The sequence below is a fragment of the Notolabrus celidotus genome, chromosome 17, assembly GCF_009762535.1.
Source record: "Notolabrus celidotus isolate fNotCel1 chromosome 17, fNotCel1.pri, whole genome shotgun sequence".
Classification (NCBI taxonomy): domain Eukaryota; kingdom Metazoa; phylum Chordata; class Actinopteri; order Labriformes; family Labridae; genus Notolabrus; species Notolabrus celidotus.
In genome coordinates this window covers 6,085,648-6,107,720 of record NC_048288.1, presented here as the reverse complement: position 1 = coordinate 6,107,720, position 22,073 = coordinate 6,085,648, and the positions used below count along the sequence as shown (strand labels likewise).

Here is a 22,073-nt window from a genome sequence, read left to right as displayed (position 1 = left end):
GACAGAGAGAGAGCACCGACTCTCACACCTCACCTGGATGATGAATGCTCATTTTGAGACTTTCAATGACTTTTTCTGTACAAGAACTCATTTTGGGTGTGCAAGGGATAAATCTCTGATGAAGTGATATCAAAGCATGTGTTATTATTGTTAAATTTTTTCTGAAATTCTGTTATTGTGACACCTCTATCCATGTAGCAATGAACAGATTGAATATGCATTGTTAGCTGAGAAAATACTATGCATTTTTAACAGCTAATAAAACAATGCTACATTATGTCTACATAGTGTTACCTAGTTCTAAGACATTACAAAGGTAAAGTCAACATGCTCATCACCTGCCCTCAGAACTAGATCATTAACAACCCGCACTGAAGTCCTGCAGCTTGAAATAGACAACCAATTTCAGTCCTCTGCACTACACTCATGTTGAGTTTAAACAGCCAAACAGCTGCTGTCAGTCTGCTTTTTGATCTAGTACACAGTAGTCTATATGTCTAGTATATAGGGATGCACTGATGATTTGCCAGTTTGTTCTCAGCCGGTCCTCGCCCTTCTGACAACACCCTTGGCTCCAGCCTGGCCCCCCCAGTAAAATTGGTCTAGAACTGCCACTGCAACCAGAAGGAACTTTTTCTACATTTTCTACATATTAGGGGTAGCCAGAATGCTCTTTTATATGTTTATACATTTTAGGGGCATCAAGAGGGCCCTTTTTTGTTGTTGCAATCTTTACATAGGTGGAGCCCCTAGAAGGCACTATTTCATGCATTTTCCTCTGAAAGGGCAACAGAGGAGGCATTTAAAATGTTTTATCTACTACAGTGGAATCCAAGAGGGCACTTTCGCACATTTTCTTCAGGACATGATGCCCCCCGCCCGCCCACCAAATAGGCTACACTACCGATTATTGTAGTGCCTGTGAAAATGAGTGCAGTGCTTAGCAGGCCTGTCAGTGTCATTTTACACGACCTGTGAAAGTGCTCTGTTCAACAAAACATGAAATAGCTTATAGAAAGCTACTTTAACAATAAAGAAAAATCTATTATTCTCTTTCAATATTCCTCTATTCAAAAAGGTATCTCTACATGTATGTCCATGTTAGGAATTCAGTCCTCAGGTGTACTGTAGTAGCATAGTTTCATTTTAAGTTTCAGACCCTTTCGCCCCTTATTCTCAACTGTACATGATCTGGTATGGCAAATTGTTTATCTATCACACAGGTTGCAAACAAATATTTTAACAACAATGGATGTGTATGGAAACAGTTGCGCCATCTGACCATGAGGGGTCAGTGTAGCACCACTTTAACAGACAGGTTAAATGCCAATTTAAGTCAAGCAAGAAGAGGATGAATAGTGGGAGTCCAACGGTGATACTTATACTAGTCTATAGGCTTATTAGAGACTGAGGGTTTTGTTTTTGACCCCTTTCAGTCTTTTAAGACATGACTACTAGACAGTGTAAGACCCCTGAATCCCCTTACATTTTATTCCACCCCCTGTGCTTGATAGTGTTGTGTGTATCAGAACATGCCTCTACATAAACACAGACAAACACAGACACGAAAGATCAAACACTCTTTATTGAACTCAATAGAACTGAAAGCAAACATATGGGTTATGATTCTGTCTGTTTGAGCTGATAAACCGTTATAATCATGTTCAAAGCACACATGAGGGTGTGTATATGTTAAGTCTTGGTAAAGTAATCTTAAAAAAAGGAAAGTCACTGGTTTTGCCTTCATGGATGTGATGTGTGGACAGAGAGAGTCTCCTTTGAGGCCGCAGAAGAAGGCAGGAGTTTCTCTGATAAATATCTCCGATGTACAGTTCCCACTCAACCATGAGGCGACGACGATGTACAAAATCATTCATGTAACAGGGTGGCGTGGCAGAAGCTTGACCAAACAAACATAAAAAAGCAAGTTCACAAAGCAATATTAAAGTTGGCAGCTGGTTTCAAACTGGAACACGTTGTTCTGTAAATGCTACGGTAAGGTAAACATAAGCAACAATGACAGGAAAGTAGTCAGAAAATATACATTGTACATGGTTGAATGCATGTCGGATGACAGTGGCACTGTGAGAAGCTCAACTCAGTGTTGACAAAGCAGCAGCCTCTTCATTCTGATCACGTCGCCTCTTGAATCGAAGGACAACCTTGACTCATGCTTTATCATGCATGTTTGTGTGAGTCATGAAGGGTAGGTGTAAACTTCTTGTACTTGCAGCTTGCAGCTTTCCTCTACATCGTTGTAGCTGCTTTTTGCCGCATAGGAACCTACACAGATATGCTGGAGGAGAAGTCGGTCTATTTGTGAGGGTTTGAGATTCATTAGAAGGATTCTAAAACTCAGGAGTAAATTAAAAAGAGCACCAGTCAAATCAGGGAACATAAAAACACCTGAAAACTTTGCTTCATGAGGGTTCATGCATGTTTTTTTTGCAGGTTTGAGTTAAGTTGTCTGGGACAAGGTGATATGGCTCTACACCTTGAAGGCACAATGCATTAGTGAGCCAATTATCTCCAATTATCCCAGATATTAACAAATTTATAGTGGCATTTTGTTCTTGGATGCTTCAAACTTAAATGCATGGAGTTTAGTGCATGAGTACAACTCTGAAAGTTGTTGCATCTTATTGTGTGACCCTCTTAACTCTGTTTCCTGCATTTCCTCTTGTCCAATATCCACTTCTTGTCATTAGAGCTGCAAATGTGTGCACAGCCGCATGCACACACTGCAAGCCCACAGCTCAATATTTGTCTGAGATGCAAAAAGAGACGAACATGTAACGCAGAACGTCCGAGCTGATCTAAAAAAGTTGTAAGACTCAAGTGTTTGGCAAAGAAACAAACCGACTGCTCGAGTCTGGATGAGTAAAGGCTCCTGGTTTCACTCGTATGAAATGAAAAAGCTGCCGTGCTGATAAAACAAACCATGGAGTGTCATGATTTCCCATCATGCTCTGAGAAAACCCTCTCTGCCTGTCCTCAGAAAGGAATATCCCATACAATCGAATGTCATAAAGATCTCAACATAAAACTCTATATTTCACACATATACAATGTAATGGACACACGTAAGATAACATTGCAGTATAGTTCTGAGTTCCTCAGCAGTATTTATGTATCGGATTCTGAATAACTCTTTGAAGAAAAAGGAAAAACAACACAAATATTGTATTTACATAGTGACGTTTGGCATCCATATTCATGTCTATATTACCACAGTACAGGTGGCATGTGTCTGACTGATGTGAGTGCTGACAGGCAGGAGAAACCTCAGCCTGATGAATCAAAGAAAAGGGGGTTTGGCATGTTGATTTGATCATTTTTGATATTCCATTTTTGTTAAAAAATAAAACGCAACAGAGACTGGCAATAAATCTGTGCTATCACACGACCCCGGTAAGTATAATTATTTGTCATATACAGTATTCAAAGGACTCCTGAAAACTCCCAAGCACGATACAAAGAAGGACAAGCCGGTTAGTATGTACATGTACAGTCCGTTACAGCCGTGCTCTGCTGTGTAACCGTCCCCTTCTCTCTCTAATACTCTGATATATATAAAAAAAACAAATCAAACAAACAAACAAAAAGGTTTCTGTACATGTCTATGCCATCTCTGCGTGCTCTGGGAGATTATTGTCTTTATTGAACGACTTCTCCTTCACCTCTCCCGTGATTGGTCACTGAATGAAACCAACGGGTGTTCTGACAAATCACGTCCTCCCTCAGAGTCCTGCCATTGGCTGTTAGATGAACCACTCCTTCTTTGATTCGTCGATGGTTTCTGGGTTGTCGGTGCCGATGATGGCTGTGTCTGCTGACTCTCCGGCAGACTCCCCGCTGCCCTTGGCCTCGTTGGTGTGGTAGGTGCCTTTGTGACGGAACATGTAGCGGATCAGGAACACCAGCGTGCATAAGATGGTGAAGATGACCACAGCGATGATACCTGCAGGAGACACAGGGACACAAAATCATATAATCATTGCTACAACTTTGCTTCAATCAGCCAATTGACGCATAGTTTCAGCACAGATAGATTCACAGAGAAGACACCTATTTAATGTTGTGACTCATTTCTAACCAATAACATCAAATATCTCCTGCTGAAAGCCTCTCAAATAAATTTATGGTAGCTCTAGCTTTTCTAGCATTTTATGACAGTAAACTGAGTGTTCACGAGTTTAAGACAAGTGAAGATAACTTTGTCTTTTCCCCTTCTTTCTAAAATGTCTGTAAAACAATCTATTGATAAATCAAGCAGTAGTCTGGGGACAATCTATTGTTATAACCACTTAAAATCAACAACAACAGCAGGTCACCATCATATTTTAAGGCTGCCAACAATGTCCTTCATTGGAACTTTATAAAACATGTGATCAGCTGTCTAATGTCCATCGATTCATTTAACCATGACTGCTTGTGACTTCATTCTTCTGCATCACTTTTGAAAATGTCTTTTATTGGTCCGTGCAGATTTATTTCAGACTCAAGAAGTTTAACTGCATGTTATAAAAGTTTACCTCCGATGATGGCTGAGTCTCTGTTGACTCCATCAGGTATCACTCTTTCCTCGTTGAAGGGGAACTCTGCATCTGCAAAAAAGGTTGTTTGAAAATTAAATGTAAACAGCAACACAAAAATAAGCAACTCATGTCACAAGAGAGAAGACAAAACTACAGAGGAGGGCTGTCAGCGTCATTTTATTAATCGTGATGCGAACAAGGTCAGATATATTTTTTTGTATAATGGCATCATATTTTGTCCCTTTCAGCACCCCAAAGTTATGGTACCACTCCTGCTGCCACCATGACAGAAAACAACGACACCACTGTGCTTTTGAACGGCACACTTCCCTTGGAAAAAATCCAAGGTGGCCCATGTGAGCAGTCCAAAATTAGCAGAACTTTTAATCATACAGAATTAAAATACCACCAAAGATCTTTGAGTTTGAGCTTCCACAAACAAGCTTAGTGTACAGGTGCAGTGTGAGAATCAAAGTAAGTCAAAAAGGTAAACAGTGTTTAAAAATGCGGAAGACTCTAGTCTAAGGGACATCCTCAGGTTGGCTTTACGTCACGGGGAACAACACTGGAAACTGGAACTCCTGAAAAGTGTCAATGCTGTCCCATTCACTTCACTCCCAACATGCAGACCGGCTCATCGTACCTAAAGGCTCTGAAAATAGTATGGGAGGTAGAGCCTTCATTTGTCAAGCCCCTCTCCTTTGGAATCATCTACAAGTCAGGGTCCGTGAGGCAGAGACCCTCTCTACTTTTAAGAGTAGGCTTCAAACTTTCCTTTTTGATAAAGCTTATAGTTAGAGCTGGCTCAGGCTTGGACCAGTTCTTAGTTATGCTGCAATAGGCTTAGACTGACACACTGGGATCCTGTCTTTCCCTCTCTCCCCTCCCTATCAATCACTTTAACTCTTCCTGTCCCATTAAAGTTCCTAACCATAGACCTTTCTGGAGTCCCTGAGCTCCCTTGTCTCGTAGGTTCCTCTGGATCTCTGCTGCTGTGGACGTGCCAGACTCCAGCTGCTATAGTTACTACTATCCGTCTCCCCACTATCATCTCTCTCTCTCTTCATCTCCCTCTATCCCTCTCTCAACACGGTCTCAGCAGATGTGTGTCTAACATGAGTCTGGTCCTGCTGGAGGTTTCTGCCTGTTAAAGGAAGTTTGTCCTTGCCACTGTAACTTGCTAAATGCTGCAAAGTGCTCTGCTCATGGTGGATTAAAATGAGATCAGACTGAGTCCTGTCTGTAAGATGGGACTGGATCTTATCCTGTCTTGATGTTGGGTCTTTGTTAATAATAGAACATAGAGTACGGTCTAGACCTGCTCTGTTTGGAAAGAGTCTGCAGATAACATTTGTTGGGATTTGGCGCGATATAAATAAAGATTGATTAATTGACATTAACCAGAGATCGATGGACGTCAGTGAGTCATTATAATTATCTAGGAAAAAGCACACCGTATTCAGACTGGTTGTTCATTTTTAAATTCAAAGAGTTAGCCCTTTGAAGCTGTCTCCTGCCTCTGAGTCATGGTTTCAGATCACTCTGGTGTAGCAGGGCAGCGTTTATTTCAATTATAAATCTGAAGGCAAGACAGCACTCAGACATCAGCACGACGCATCTTTAAGGGAGGATGAACGGAGTACATTAACCGTGTTTTCTCATGTTTTACAATAATGCCATTTAAGAACACATACGTACATGCATATGTTATATACAAAGAAAGTGTACAGTGCAGAATAACCTGTATGCACACACACTCCCACAGACGTCCTCACTCTGTTGTGAGCTGGCAGCTATTTCTGCTGCTGCTGACTTCATAGCTCTCCAGGGAAGTAAAAGCATGAGTAAGAAGGAGAAGGAGAGGCTGAGCAGAGAGAAGGAGGTGAAAGAGAGGGAAGAGAGGGAAATGTGACTCATAATAGTCTGTCATCTAGCTGGAGGCGCTCTGATATGCCAAGAAATCATCTTATGGGAAAAAGGAGGGAAGGAGGGAGAGAGGACTGCAGAAGTACAGAAAGTTACGCAGAAGGAAACTGGAAAACAAAATCAATGAGGAGACGGACCATGATCATTTGGAAGTGAAGGATTGGAGGAGGGCTGCATGAATTATTAATTAGCTCTATCTATAGCACATACACTGCAGGATAAATGCTTATCATTTATAAGGAGGAGCGGAGGAGAGCTGACTCTGAGTTTGGACATGAAGCCCAGATCAATGGACCTGATCGATCTCTGATAGTTTAATGTTCCCAAAGGCGCCCTTGGCACCATGTCGGAGGAAACGGCGGCATCTATGGCCAGAAACAAAATCACCGGGGAGGGTAAAACATGAGACACAATGGTACTGAGGCCTCAGTGTGAACACATAGGGGTGCTGAGTAATGTAACCAGGGATTAGTGTAAGAGTTTCTCGTGCACATTTGCGTTAAAATCGTGTCTTTCTGGCAATAAATGAGCCACCTTGAGAGAAAACAAAAACAGATTTCATTTGAAGCTCCAAATATAAAGTCTTGTGAACTGACTGGATCAGTTTTGGTTGTTATTGGTATTGGTAATCGTACCTGTGTTGTCCAGATGCCAGGGATCTGTTGCAGCAGACATGGGTGGAATGGTGAGAGGTGATGCCCCACAGTTGGACTCCACCAGTTTACCCTGAAAAGACACGGGCAGAGTGCCTGCAGGTTGTCTGTCCGGCTGAGCGTCTGTGGGGGTGGCCTGGGACTGAGCGGCAGTTCTCAGTGCAGACTTGAGGGGTGCGACTCCGTTGAACTGCACCCGTGATAGACAGCCGATGAAGCCTGGGGTGTTGTAGCGCTCGATGAGGACTGGGTCTATGTGTCCTGTTTCTGTATGGAGACACAGAGTTGGAGAGGAGACAGGCTCAGTTAAGTGTTACTAAACTAGACTTGATGTCATCGACTCATCAGTGCATCCTGTATGAAAGAATAAGTTGTTTATAAATGGTTTCCTCTGCATAGTTTGACCCTGCATTTATGGATGCAGCGACAAACTTTGTTTACAGACAAGGGTTCTGGAAGTGATTCCATGCAGTGATTTCCACTATAGAGTCATGTCTGTTTTTAATGCAGTGATTTCCACTATAGAGTCATGTCTGTTTTTAATGCAGTGACTTCCACTACAGAGTCATGTCTGTTTTTAATGCAGTGATTTCCACTACAGTCATGTCTGTTTTTAATGCAGTGATTTCCACTACAGAGTCATGTCTGTTTTTAATGCAGTGATTTCCACTACAGAGTCATGTCTGTTTTTAATGCAGTGACTTCCACTACAGAGTCATGTCTGTTTTTAATGCAGTGACTTCCACTACAGAGTCATGTCTGTTTTTAATGCAGTGACTTCCACTACAGAGTCATGTCTGTTTTTAATGCAGTGACTTCCACTACAGAGTCATGTCTGTTTTTAATGCAGTGACTTCCACTACAGAGTCATGTCTGTTTTTAATGCAGTGATTTCCACTACAGAGTCATGTCTGTTTTTAATGCAGTGACTTCTACTACAGAGTCATGTCTGTTTTTAATGCAGGGATTTCCACTACAGAGTCATGTCTGTTTTTAATGCAGTGACTTCCACTACAGAGTCATGTCTGTTTTTAATGCAGTGATTTCCACTACAGTCATGTCTGTTTTTAATGCAGTGATTTCCACTACAGAGTCATGTCTGTTTTTAATGCAGTGATTTCCACTACAGAGTCATGTCTGTTTTATCATAGTTTCCTTACTCTTATGGAATTGGAGTTGTAACATAATCCAACACAAAGTCGAGTGATACATTTGACTCTTTAAATACAGCAGGATATGATATAATTGTTACTGCTTTGTCCACAGGGGACGCTAAAACTCAAACCAAAAGTTCCCTTCAGGAGCTTTAAATGATCTGAACACATGCCTGTACATTTAATTGAAATTAAGAAAAAGTGAAGAGACAGAAAGACAGCAAGATAAGCATCTAAAGTGCCGATTAAAGCAGTTTCTAAAGAGAAATCGTCTTTGAAGATAACTAGAGGGGGCACATTTTGCTGATGCAGTAAGCATTTCTCTGCAAGTTTGAAACTTCCTCAGGATAAACAAATGTACACAAACAAGTAGGGAGGAGAGCAGAGAGACTGGGGATGGCAGGAGGAGGAGAAAGGAAGCAGAGGAGGAACATAAACTGACATTGACCTCTGATGTCAAATTAAAAGATGAATAATGAATTAACAACTACTACACTTTGCAGTCTCTCTTTCTCTCATATCTCCCCACTCAAAGGATGCCAAGTAGCCTAAAACATGTTTTCATACATCTCTAAAGGACACACAGCGATGTGAGTGTCAGTCCCTGTGGAGCATTGGAATGAAAACTATATGTTTGCTTCACATTTGATATGTTTCAAAACTTTTGTCTCTGAAGCTGAGGCTATAAATCATTTTAGTTGTCTATATGATTACATGTGTGTATGCAACGTTTTTTTTTAATGCTGTTCTCTTTCTAATCTCTGACTTTGCATCCAACCCTTGCCTCTCATCTTGGACATTTATGCACCCCTTAATGTCATGATGCTTATTTATTCCCAACCTGGAATGCAAGGTTGATCTGTTGACTGTATGAAATGATAGCTAAACAGTTGCAGCTCCCTCTACAGGCTGGCTGCAGTACACTCCATAACGCCTCCATGTTGACAGATGGGACATGAGTCAAACTTTAAAATCAAGACATATTAAATTTTTTTTTCTAAAACACGATTTCTATCTCTATAATTAGTTTTTATCAGGCTGATTTCTTAGAATCAGAATCAGAAAATACTTCATGATCATGGGGGAAAATTACGTCGTTACAGATGCTCTTATACATGATAGGTAAGGATATCAGAATACTAATAGAAAGAAAGAAGATAAACTATATACAAATATAGTAGAAACAACAATAATAATAGAAGTATATACAGAAGCATAGTTTAGAATAAGCTATGAACGAAAGAGATGGGAATGAAGGTACTACGTACAAGGATATTAAAGTGTTACGGATATTACGGAGCCATTAAAGCGACATGGGAAGAGATAAATAACAATTACATATGTTCCTATACGCACCACAAACCAACCCATGCTCAAGTGAAAATTTCTTGTGATAACGCAATACTAGTGCATAAGGTACCAGATATGCAATGGAGATCAACCAGTACACCACTGTCAACCTGTTTCAATCTAAAGATGACAATGCAGGAGTTAGTTGAGCTTTATTTCGACACTTAAGGACCTAAAATGGATTGCATGCTCATAAGAAACTTTCTGGTGCGCATGAGAAACCTATTTTTGTTGTTTCTGTCACCTTAGGTGATCCGTAGGATGTTGCACAGTGTTATGTTGTTAATTTTCTGTAGTTTTTAATTGATTATTTGATGCTATTCAAAGGGGGGCACCACCATGACTGACAGCCTTAGTGACAATTATGGAACCTGCTGTGCTGTGTGCACTGGATTAGTATAAAACAGTAGGAATGACAAGATGAAGCATAACACTAAACAAGAGCAACTCAACTTTCCATCACTTTTCCCAAACCAACATGAGAATCTGTCTGGTCAGTACTAAGGCTGTTTCCGAAATCGCCTACTATACTAGCAGTGCGTACTGATTCATCCAAAATTCAGTATGTAGTAAGTAGTATGTGAACAACAGCAAAATCTGCAATATGCCAAAACTCCCCGGATGTCTACTGATACGGGAAAATATCTCCGTATGCATCGGACCAGTCTGCCTCGCGTACTGTTTCCCATAATGCACAGCACTCGTTCTGCTTTTTCTTTTTCCTCATTTTTTGACGGGAGGAAATCCGTTTTTGGGTGCTGTGAAAGTTATCAAATTAAATATAAACCACTTCCTAACTTTTTAAATCATAAATGGATGCTAAATAAGCATTTTTATTTATCGGCTTCGCCGTTGTTTACTTCCGCTTTCCGAAACCGGAAATACAGCAAAGTCTGGCTCAGCATGCTGCATGACAGATCGGACAGAACAGTCATACTACATACTAAATTCAAACGCAGTATGTAGTAGGCAATACCTACTGCTTACTACATTAGTGAGTAGTATGTAGCAGGCCATTTCGGAAACAGCCTACGTGTTTTATCATCAAACTAAATGTGCATGTTGTTTAGAGTGAGAGCTGGGATGTCTGTTCCCTTCTGTGCAGACTATAAATGTTGCCACCAGCACAAAGAGTGTCACAGGGCTGATCTGAGTTCACTTTTGTACAATGAAGGAGGCAGAGATGTGTCGTCCATCTTTGTATGAAGGCAGCAGTTTGCATCACTTCTCATGATGCTTCTATATTTCAACCACGGTTGGAATAAAGTACATCTAACATCAGTACGAAGTAGAAAATCGACAAAAGCTGTTGTTAGCCGCTGCTAACGCCTACTCCGTCCTCTCTGTTGTTTCCTTTCTTTCAGCTGAAGAGTCTCTTTGTCTGAGTGCTGACACTTCACAAGAACTCCCTTCCTGTGAAATACCAGAACTGGGAAAATTACCTGAGGCCCACTTATTGCCATGTCAATCTATGTCAATGGTCCTTTATAAACGCAGCAATTTCTGCCCTTTTATCCCTGAATTACTGTCACTCAACTTCTCTCTCTCATTTAATTTTATCACTTTTTTTTAGCAAAGAGAATAACTTAGAATCACACAGGATCACAGGTGCACCAAACTCTTACAGATGACCCACTGAGCTCAGCCTGCTGCTGCAGTTTGGTTCAATCCTCAGATTATCCAGGCTGTTTATTCCTGTGTAAACGCACTAAATGTTCCCGTGTTGACATGTATTGATTTTTACTGACAGATATTTGGAGCTGAAAGTGTTGACTGGAGACCTGCTCGTTCTCCAGGGAATAACTTGGCCCTGGGGTAACCTAAAAGAGTTAAATTCAGCCGCAATCAGTCAAGGCATTCAAACATTGCTCGTCTAATGCTCGCTCACATTAACGGTTTAATCAATAAATAAATGCTGCTTGGTGCGATTGATCCTACATTTCTTTCTCACTTTTTTCGATAAACACAGTCAGAGCATAAGTCTTGCTGGCTGCTCACACGAACAAACACAGACACACAGAAACTCACAAACCAATAACTGCAGGGGAGATAAGAGAGATGAGAAACTGCAGCCTGCAAACAGAATAAAGAGAAATCTAAACGCTGCAGAAAACAAACCTCCTCAGACACGCTTCACTCCAGCACAAACCTGGACTGATTTCAAAACAGCCTTCAGCTGTCTTCAACACTTTGCAGAGCTGTGAAATCTCTTATCCCTCTACATGAACTCTGTCTGTGTGTCTGCACACCGGAGAGCGTGGTTTTAATTTCTACATGCATGGCTGCTTGGCTGCTACACCACTGCACCACACCCAGACGGAGATGCTGTTTGGACGATCCTGCAGCAAAATATGAACAAGGGGATGACTAACTACGGCATGGTGCTCTGTTTGTTTGTGTTTATTTATGGTGTTAGAGTAGATGATGGGGGTCTGAAGGCTTGAACATGAGCTTTTAATGTGATTCTCTCTTTAGGACATCTATATGGGCCCAAAACAAGTGAGTGTATAAGCCTGTGTTTGTGCAGTATTGATTGTGCTTTCAGGAATAAGTTCAGCGCTATGTGAGTCCTCTCTATACCTCCTTCAGACACTTGCACGTCTTTAAAGATTGTATAAGTCAGAATTATTATACAAATGCTGTTGATACACTTTCATTTTCAAATACTTCCTGTTTGAGTCAGACTGATTTATATGCATTCAAAGGTGCCCAAATGTAACCGTCTGGTCAGCCCGTTTTGCAGGAACACTCACTCTGCTGCTAATCACTTCACACCTTGAAAACAGTGTGTATGTGTATGCCAGCGTGCATCAATTTGCATATGCGTGGGGGTTTGCAGAATAGGTGCAGAGACTGACACACAGAGGGGAGAGAAAGAAGTGCCTCACAGCTCTACAGTGAGAGCAGAATACTGATAACAACAGTGGTTTGAATACAAAGTATGAATATGAACACACTCCTCTCTCTCTGTCTCTGTTTCTCTCTGGATGCCTGAAAGTGTGCTGATCACTGCAGAGGCCTGCGTGTGAATACTAATGGGCTCTCTGTTGGGAGTAGAAGCAGCTGCTTTGCATACAACGCTGGGGAGGAGGAAATAGCCGACAAGCTTCCTCATGTCTCTGATTTATTGGGGCCAGTGATTTCATGAGGGACGGGTTGTCAGAAAGCAGTTTGTTCACAGTTAAAATAACACAAAAACATCACACATTTATTATGAATTGAGGGCAGGTTGTGACTGATAAGAGGCCTCTGTGGGTTTGATAACATTATATCCATTTATTGTTAATGGAGGAACAAGTTGTGGTTACTGTGACCCACACGATTCAATTATCTGGTGTAATGTAATCTTAGACTCTATAAAGCTGGGTTGTAGGCTAAGTGATGCCACCCACTGGTTTCTGTAGAGGTGTTATGAAGCGTTAAGATGGGCATCGCCATCTGCAGACTGAGTCCAACTGTTTTTTGTGGCAAAGCTAGAAACAGGCTGTAACCTTGCTGCCTTTCATGAACCACCTGTGAGTTAAATCAGCCACGCCCCCTTCTGTGCCTAATTACGCTTAACTGAGCCCTGAGTTATTAAAAAACTCACTCCAGGGATATTTGTCAGAGAGAAATAAATGAGCTGCTGAGACCAGACTCTGTTTTTTGAACCCGGCTGTAAACACATTTATTGCTGCTGTGAACCTGGGCGCCTCTGTTATGGCTGTAACAGGGTTCCCTTTGCTCCTGAAGTCTTCCTTGAGTACACACTTGAAGAAATTAAGTTTTCTGCACTTCTGAGGTGGCTTCATTTTTCAACACTTGAGGATGTTGCTTGAATAAAACATAATGGTCATGTTAAGAGACTGCACACCTTTGTGGAGCTGTGGTAGTTGAGCCTTTAGAAGACAGTATTAAAGAGGAATCACTTCAGCTCTGAGAAACTATATACGCCGACAGAATGAGGGGGACTTCAATAACTGAATATAATGCAATCAATAGAGCCAGATTACAACGAGGAGGTCTATTGATTTTATTAATTAATACGACTGTGGAGGATGTTACGTGTGTGCAGCCCTTAAGTACAAGATACATTTCTCCCAAGGGATACAATATATATTATGGTAACGCAACAAAACTCAACCTATAATATCGTAATGTTTCTTATCACAATGTATCATATACATATTATTTCATATTATACAACATCATATATCTTGTTTCGTATCTTGTATTGAATCAAACTATGTAGGAGCCATAACGTGTGTTTTTCTGGTGTTAATTATTTATCATAATTCTTTCCTTTTATGGTTATGACTTCATTTTCAGTATTACACTCATGGGTGTGGTTAACCGTTTAGGTACCTGTTCAACTGAACAGTGTTCAGTTATGTGGCGGGAAGCAGACAAAAGTGGGTAAGTGGGTTTGAATATTTCTTGTTGACCGTAATCGTTTATTTAGACCTTTTAGTGTTTAATTATTTTGAGTCTTTTGTTAATTAACAGAAAAAACTTTCATAGTTTGATTTGAATTTTTTGTATGATGCGTCAACGACACAAGTCTACTTAGTCTCAGCGGCACTTTTTGAATCATAGCTCACGTCTGATAATCTGTTAGTTTATGCTAATCATTGGCATTACTTATTTTCTTCACTTTTAATGTGGACGTTAATTTGAGATTCTGTTATCAAACCTTAAACTTCCCTGAATACAGTTTTCTTTATCGTATTAATTTCCGCGTTACCGGACTTCACTGCAGGATGTGAAGTGGCATATGTGTTGGTTGCAAATGCCAAAATGGAACGATGAAGAGCCATTTGAGGGCCGAGAGAGCATCATCATGGATATGGCTTTAAATGATTTGAGCATCATGCTGAGGTTGTTTACCTTGAGAAAGAAGAATAACCAAACTCTGCTCTTACATGCAAAGATTGATCACAGACAGCTAAAGCAAGACCATACAGCTTTGTAGATTTGAAGTAATCAGTAGATCTTTATGGATATAATGTGTTTGGATTAAATCTTCAACTGGACTTGGATCTTTGAGACCCTTTCTGTTGCAACAGGAGGGGGGCAGAGCAGGTTTAAATGTTAATGTTTATGTTAACTTCTGTTACTTTCTGACTCTTATCCAAATTAACACCTTTGATAACTGATTAAAGGTTATCAGAGTGAAGATTAACTTAGCCACCTCTGCACAGATCTGAATCTGCACCTTAGATACTTTCTCTGTCTTCCCTGTAACATGGATAAATGTCGCTCTGTTTCTGGACAGTTTGTCCTCAGGACTTCACGTGATAATAACACATGAAAAGGAGGGGAGAAAAGACATAAGTGATTGGTCAGTCTGTTAAAATCAATTAATTAATCTTTATTTATATCGCGCCAAATCCCAACAAATGTTGTCTGCAGACTCTATCCAAACAGAGCAGGTCTAGACCGTACTCTATGTTCTATTATTAACAATGACCAAACATCAAGACAGGATAAGATCCAGTCCCATCTTACAGACAGGACTCAGTCTGATCTCATCTTAATCCACCATGAGCAGAGCACTTTGCAGCATTTAGCAAGTTACAGTGGCAAGGAGAAACCTCCAGCAGGACCAGACTCATGTTAGACAGACAATGGCAATACAATATAAAGGTCATGCACAAAAATCTATCTCTGTTCAGCTTTCAGAAGACAGTATCACACAGATATGGACTCAGCTTTGTGAAACCTTCTATACTCACAGGATAGAGGAGAGTAAGCTGAAGTCAAAAAGACCAATAAAAGAGACTTATCCTTATCATAATCCTGCATTACCACTCTCTAAAGGAGTCTACATTAACACTACTATTAATTCAAGACCTCCACTTGAACACCAAAGCAAAGTGAGGTGTATATTTGATCTCTTTTTTAAATTAATGAGTCAATCTAAAGTACTTAACATAATAATAATAAGCAATAAATTCACTTTAACATGTCACATCAGCGTGACAGAGCCAGTCACCACACACTCGTCTGAGAGCTTGTAATCCTCTTTGTAGTTTGCCCTGGTGGCTTCTAAAGGGGGCTCTCCAGACTGATCAATAAAACATTTACAAACACACACACACACTCACACATATCAGCAGCTCCCTGTACACACACTCATCATGATTAGAAAACAGCAGAGGCTAATCCATCTGGCCCGAGAGCACTCTAATGAAATGTACCCTCATATATGATTACAACCATGTCAGACAATTGTAGCGTATGATGCTCCATATGTGACCCCTCATACATTAAACACACACACACACACACACACACACACACACACACACACACACACACACACACACACACACACACACACACACACATACTCAAACAGGGGCAAGGTCAGAGGACTGCACCTCCTGATGGTGCCTCACCACTCTGACCGATGACTTCACATGAATAATTCAGAAGAAGAGGCAGCACCAAAAACTGTTTTTTGGTGGAGACTGGGAAAAAAAGAAGGGGGGATGAAGAAAGCTGCAAAGAGAGAGAGAGGGTGTGGCAGCCTATCTTCTGTCCTTCCTCCCTTCTTTTGATTTCTTTCTTGCAATCTTTCTTTCTTTCTTTCTTTCTTTGCCTCCATCCAACTTCCCTTCCTTCCTCCCTTCTCTTTCTTTCTTTCTTTCTTTCATTCCTTCCTTCCATCTTTCCTTCCTCCATTCTCTTTCTTTCCTTCCTCCCATCCTTCTTTCATTCCTCCCTTCTCATTCTTTCCTTCCTTCCATCCTTTTTTCTGTTTTCCTTCCTTCGTTTCTTCCTCCCTTCTCTGTCTTTCTTTCCCTCCATCCTTCATTCCTTCTTTGCTTCTCTTTCTTTCCGTCTTCCCATCCTTCTTTCATTCCTCCCTTCTCTTTCTTTCTTTTCTTCCATCCTTCTTTCCACCCTTCTTTCCTTCCTTCCTTCCTTCCTTCTTTCATTATTTCCTTCTTTCCATCCTTCTTTCCTTCCTTGCTTCTCTTTCTTTCCATCCTTCCATCCTTATTTCCCTATTCATCCCTCCTCTTTCTGATTTTCCTTCCATCCTCTCCTGCTGAGGGGAAAGGTAAGAGACACAAGAGGAGGAGGGGGGGCAGACAGACAGACAGAGGAGAGTGTCTGGTGTGCGTGTGCACGTGTGCGTGCGTGTGTGTGTGTGTGTGTGTGTGTGTGTGTGTGTGTGTGTGTGTGTGTGTGTGTGTGTCTGGAGGAGAAAAAAGACAAGAGGGAAAGAAATGGGGTGACAAGAAGGGCGCTCGACGGAGGGGCAGGGTAAGGAGGAGATCAAACACAGTTGCCATGGCAACAAATGGAAGCTGTTGCAAGGGGGGTTGAGTGCAGGAGAAAGAAGAACAAGGTGTGTGAGTGCGTGGGGGAGGGAAGGGAGGGAGGGAGGGGAGGGAGATGGGGGGGGGGGGGGGAGGAGGGAGAGGTGTTTTAATAAAAGTATGATGTGCTTGAGACATAGATGAAGGATGTTAATGAGAATCAAGAGGCCACACCCTGTGAGATTAACACACACACACACACACACACACACACACACACACACACACACACACACACACACACACACACACACACACACACACACACACACACACACACACACACACACACACACACACACACACACACGTGTGAAGACAAACAGATGAAGAGGAGGAGAGAGAGGAAGAAGAGAGACAGATGTATAAATGAAGTGATAAAAGAAAAACTAGGCAGAGGTAAAGTTACAGACAGGTTTAAAAAAAGCGTGCACCGTGCTCTTACATCTGCTGGACATGCTTGGATAGTTATAGTTGAAGCATTTTGATGATTTTACTTTAATAAACATGATAAAGTTTAATCTTAAATGCTTGAGCGTAAAGCCCAAATGTTCAGATTCTCTTTGACTTGTTTTTAATTCATAAACTTGATTAACACTTGGTGGTAAGCTACTGAACACTCTTCACTGTCAACATAAAAGCCGTTAAAACAAAGTGTGTATGATCCAAACTGAGAGTAACATGTAAACAAAGCAGGTGTGTGTGTGTGTGTGTGGAAACATACAAATGAGGTGTGATAACAGCCGTGATGCAGGAGAAGTAGATGTTAGTTTGAGATGGAGATATCGCAGGTCTTTTCTTCCTGCAGAGGTCAGACTTTATAATCAATAACAAAACTGACTCAAGTGCAATATCTCCCCCGTCCCTTTATTAATGCGTGATTATTATTCCTAACATGTGCAATACATTTTCTACAAAGCTTCTGAGTTCTATAAGTTGTTTCTTTTGTCACCTGAGTTACTTCTGTGCACATTTCTTAATGTATCTGTGGTTTTGTAAATATATTGTAAATTTACTTATTTAGTTCTGTAAATACTTTTCTTAAGATATGCTAATTTACTATTTTAATTGCTTCTTTAAAAAATTACTATTTTACATGCTCGTGTTTACTCAATACTCTTTGTCTACTTTGCTGCTGTGACACTTTAAATGTCCCCGTTGTGGGACAAATAAAGGAATATCTCTCTTATATGAACTGCACCTGTAGAGGACACACCCTCCTGCACAGATCACACACTGCTGCAGACACGTGCGCGCACAGACACAGACACAGACACACACACAGACACACACACACACACACACACACACACACACACACACACACACACACACACACACACACACACACACACACACACACACACACACACACACACACACACACACACACAGGTGTGTTCATCAATGGCACCTCCAGCATCCTCCTCAACCATGATGCACAGATGCCAAGCCAAGAAACACAAACACAACAGACAGACCCGAAGCATAAACAGACTTCAGGAACATCACACTCTTTTTGACAGCTCAGTCCTCCTCCTGACTCAGACACACACTCAGGATCTGTGTGATCCGCCTGCAAAAGGAGGATTTAGGTTGATTTGACTTTAAAATTCCAGAAAGCAACCTAAATTCTCTGTTTGCAAGCAAGAAAGCATCACACTTATGATTTCAATCTGCAGGAAAAATAAGCTTCTTTTCTCCTGTTTAGCAGAAAAGCTTATTTAGATCTTCAACAACTGGAAACAACACTGACACTGAATTTCCCATAGCTAAAGTCACTGTTTACATGACTGAATACACACTAATGTATGAATACACACATGCACGCTCAGATCTGCAGTTACCTCAGTGGAGTTTGTGTCTCTGTGCAGTTTGAGAGCAGACCGGCTTCCTCTCCTCTCCTCTTCTCTCGCGTCTTCCTCTTCGCTATTTGGATCTCACGGTGCTACATTTGCAAACACCCCCCTCTCTCTCTCTGTCTGCCTCTACCTCACTCTATCCTTCTCTATCGCTGCACTGCAGTCCCACCCCCACTCTAGCACAGCAGCTGGAGAAAACCCGGATGCTGGACCGTCACTTTCATGGATCTGGACTCAACTGTACAGGGTAAAACTAGTGGTGATAGCCAGGGAGGATTGTATGATGTCATTCTTACACACACACACATAGACACACACACCTGCAGTCAGCACTAACAGGTACATCCAGCTCCACTCAGAGGCACGCTGAGATCTTAGAGATTATAGAATTAGCATTCAGATGAACGAGCCTGGAGATCGATAAAGAAGAAAACTGCTCTGTGGTATCAGACTTGTCTTTTATCTACTCTTTAATCAGAGTCAGGATGTCTGCTCAAAGGTCACTACACAAAGGACAGGTTTGAAACGAGTGGCTGCACCATGCTTCTGAAAGTGGTCAGGAGTAATACAAAGTTCATGTCAGTCTTACTTAATTAGTTTAAAAAAAACCAAAGGACTCAGATTACAGATCACATTAGTGCTGAATCCTCGAGTCCAGAACCCCTGAAAAAGCCTCCTCAGCAGGACAGCAGGCCGCTGAAATGATTAATGAATGCACCAACGTTTCAGGAAAACTCCACACCAGTGTGCACGGCTGCTTCTGCTGACTGTTCATGGAGAGAAGCAAAGTTTCAGTGAATTCAGCTGCTGTTAGTTTAAAGTGACATCTCTCTCTTTCATTGATTAGTTAAAACAAGTAAATCTGCAGATAAACTTCTTTAATGCATCCAGAAAGCACACTATTTCAAACATGCACAGATAAAGCTTATAAAGTGACATGATGTGATGATGTAACTATTATCTCTCTGTGTGGACGTGCATGTTCTCCACAGGCATTTAAAGCCTCTTTCTGTGAACTCAGGCTTCCTCCGGCAGTCCAAAGACATGCTCGTTAGGTTAAGTGACTGTAAATCACCTGTGAGTGTAAGTGTGGGTGTTCTTTTCTCTCTCTGTGTCGTCCTGTGATTGGCCGCTGAGCTGTTCAGGGTGAACCTATCTTATCAGCCCACCTGAATGATAGAAGCGTAACAGAAGGATGGAAGTCTGGGAGGAATTAACTCAATTCATATTAAATAACAGAGGTCAACATGTATGGACAAAGTGACCTCCCTTCCCTCTTTCCAGTTATCCTTCCTTCTTCCTTTCCTTCCCCTTTTCTTTGATTCCATCCTTATTTCCTTTATCCCTTCCTTCTTTATTCTTTTCTTCCTCTGTTGCTACCTCCCTTCCATCCTACTTTCTGTCTTTCCTCCCGTTCTTCTTGCCTTCCTTCAATCTCTGTCCTTCCATCTTTCTGTCCGGTTTTCTTTCCCTCCTTCATTCCTTCCTTATTTCTTTTTGTTAACCTTCCCTCCTTCCTTCAAACCCTATTCCCTTCCCTATGCATTCCTTCCTAATTTCCTTTCCTTGTTCTGTCCTTCCATCTTTATTTCCCTATCCCGTCTCTTTCTGTCTTTCCTTCCATCCTTCCTCCTTTCTCTTTCTGTCTTGCTTTCCTTCCTCCCTCCTCTTTTTGTCTTTCTTTTTTTCCTTCCATCCTTCTTTCATCGTTTTTTTCCTTTCTTTCTTCCTTCTTTCATTCCTTCCTTCCTTAATTTCTTCTCTTACTTACTTTCCCTCCATCATTCTTTCATTTCTTTCATCCTTCTTTACACCCTCCCTCAGCCCATCCCTTACTACCTTTCTTACTTACTTTTTTAAAGTTATAATTTAAAGCTAGTTGGTTTTTTTTAGAGAGAGACAGCTGAAGAGAGAGAGAGAGGAGTTGTGGGAAGTAGAGAGAGACGAGGACTATAACCTACGTAAATGTTGCACACACTTAAACCAGTCAGCCAACTGGCGCCCAAACAGTTAACTTGACCTGTAAGATAACATACTGACACATGGACTCAGTTGTCCCTGTTGGTCGTCCTGACACAGAACCAGACCACCAACATTTTGGCGGCCAAACTGTTTGGCCGCCATCAAAGGTTTGATGTCTCCTGGTGTGTATCAAGCCTCACCCAGCTTTAGGGTTTGAATTGATCACAACATTAAAACCTCTGACAGAACCCTTAGTGTGATTTCAATGACTATTTTACATATGAAAGGTTGTGCAGTCTAATTGAATAAACTCCAAATGATCTTTTCCATTACTTTTTAACTGGGTCCAAAAACGTGATCCTATCAAGCTCATCTTCAATTTTCCTAAGACTGATTGTTTAGATTTTAACTCTAAAATTAATTCATGCTTTATCTTGGGGGTGAAATGAAAGAAAGGCCAAATTAAAAACATAAGCCTATGAAAAAAAGAGTGACTGCAGTCATCATGCTAAAAAGAAACCACTGCACCTTCAGACGGTGACGTTACTTAAAGCCTGCCTAAAATAACAAGAAGCCTCCGCAGGGAGCAAAGTGTTCAAAATGTGTTGGCAGAGTTAAAAAGACAGAAGCAGCTGGAGCAGAAATAAAAAAAACACATGAGAGAGAAATCAGGATTTCAGTGTTGTACTGATGTACATGTCCTCTACAAGCCCCTCAGGGCTACAATCATCTGTCTCTAATAGCACTTTCACAGTGTCACCGTTTTTCTCACTCACTATCTGCCTTTGGCTCTGAATCTATTCCCTCAGATCCACACACACAGGCCATGAACGCACACACACAGTCCACGAACACAAACACACACTTGCAGACAGATTTGTGGCTCTGAGGACCGGGCTTGGAGCGTGCCTGCTGCTCTGGCTAAATTATGACTCATCTCCCGCCATTAATTCCTCCGGGATGCAGAGATCTAAGGAGGACAGACTTGTACGCAATACTTCAACTCACCCACCAACACACACATAAGGATTCATAATAGAAGGAAAGACATGCACCCCTACATCCTAACCCGACATGCTGTTATATAAATACGCTGTTGTTCGGCACTGGTGTGAGTAATACAGTTACCTTCACCCACTGCTTACTGCTCCTTTTAGTATCAGGCTGCAGCACTTTCTCCAGCAGAAACTGTAGCATGTGCTGAATCATCCTCGTGTTTCATGATCAATACCACTTAAGTCCAATTACCCTGAGCAGCAAACACAGCACATCTTCTGACCCTGAATCTGAGGGATCCACTCTGACAGCTACAACAAAA

General features: G+C 41.4%; 1 protein-coding gene across 4 annotated transcripts in view; it reads right to left on the bottom strand.

Moving 5' to 3' along the window:
• Positions 1-1,567: 1,567 nt before the first annotated feature.
• cntnap2a (contactin associated protein 2a) overlaps positions 1,568-22,073 on the bottom strand; it is a 577,708-nt gene continuing 557,202 nt past the window's right edge. For all 4 annotated transcript variants that reach the window (XM_034706352.1, XM_034706353.1, XM_034706355.1 and 1 more), the window contains 3 exons: positions 7,100-7,384; positions 4,536-4,607; positions 1,568-3,961 (listed from right to left, as the gene is read on the bottom strand). In XM_034706352.1, coding sequence (XP_034562243.1) covers positions 3,762-3,961; positions 4,536-4,607; positions 7,100-7,384 — 557 coding nt within the window. In that variant the 3' untranslated portion in view covers positions 1,568-3,761. The remainder of the gene's footprint in view (positions 3,962-4,535; positions 4,608-7,099; positions 7,385-22,073) is intronic.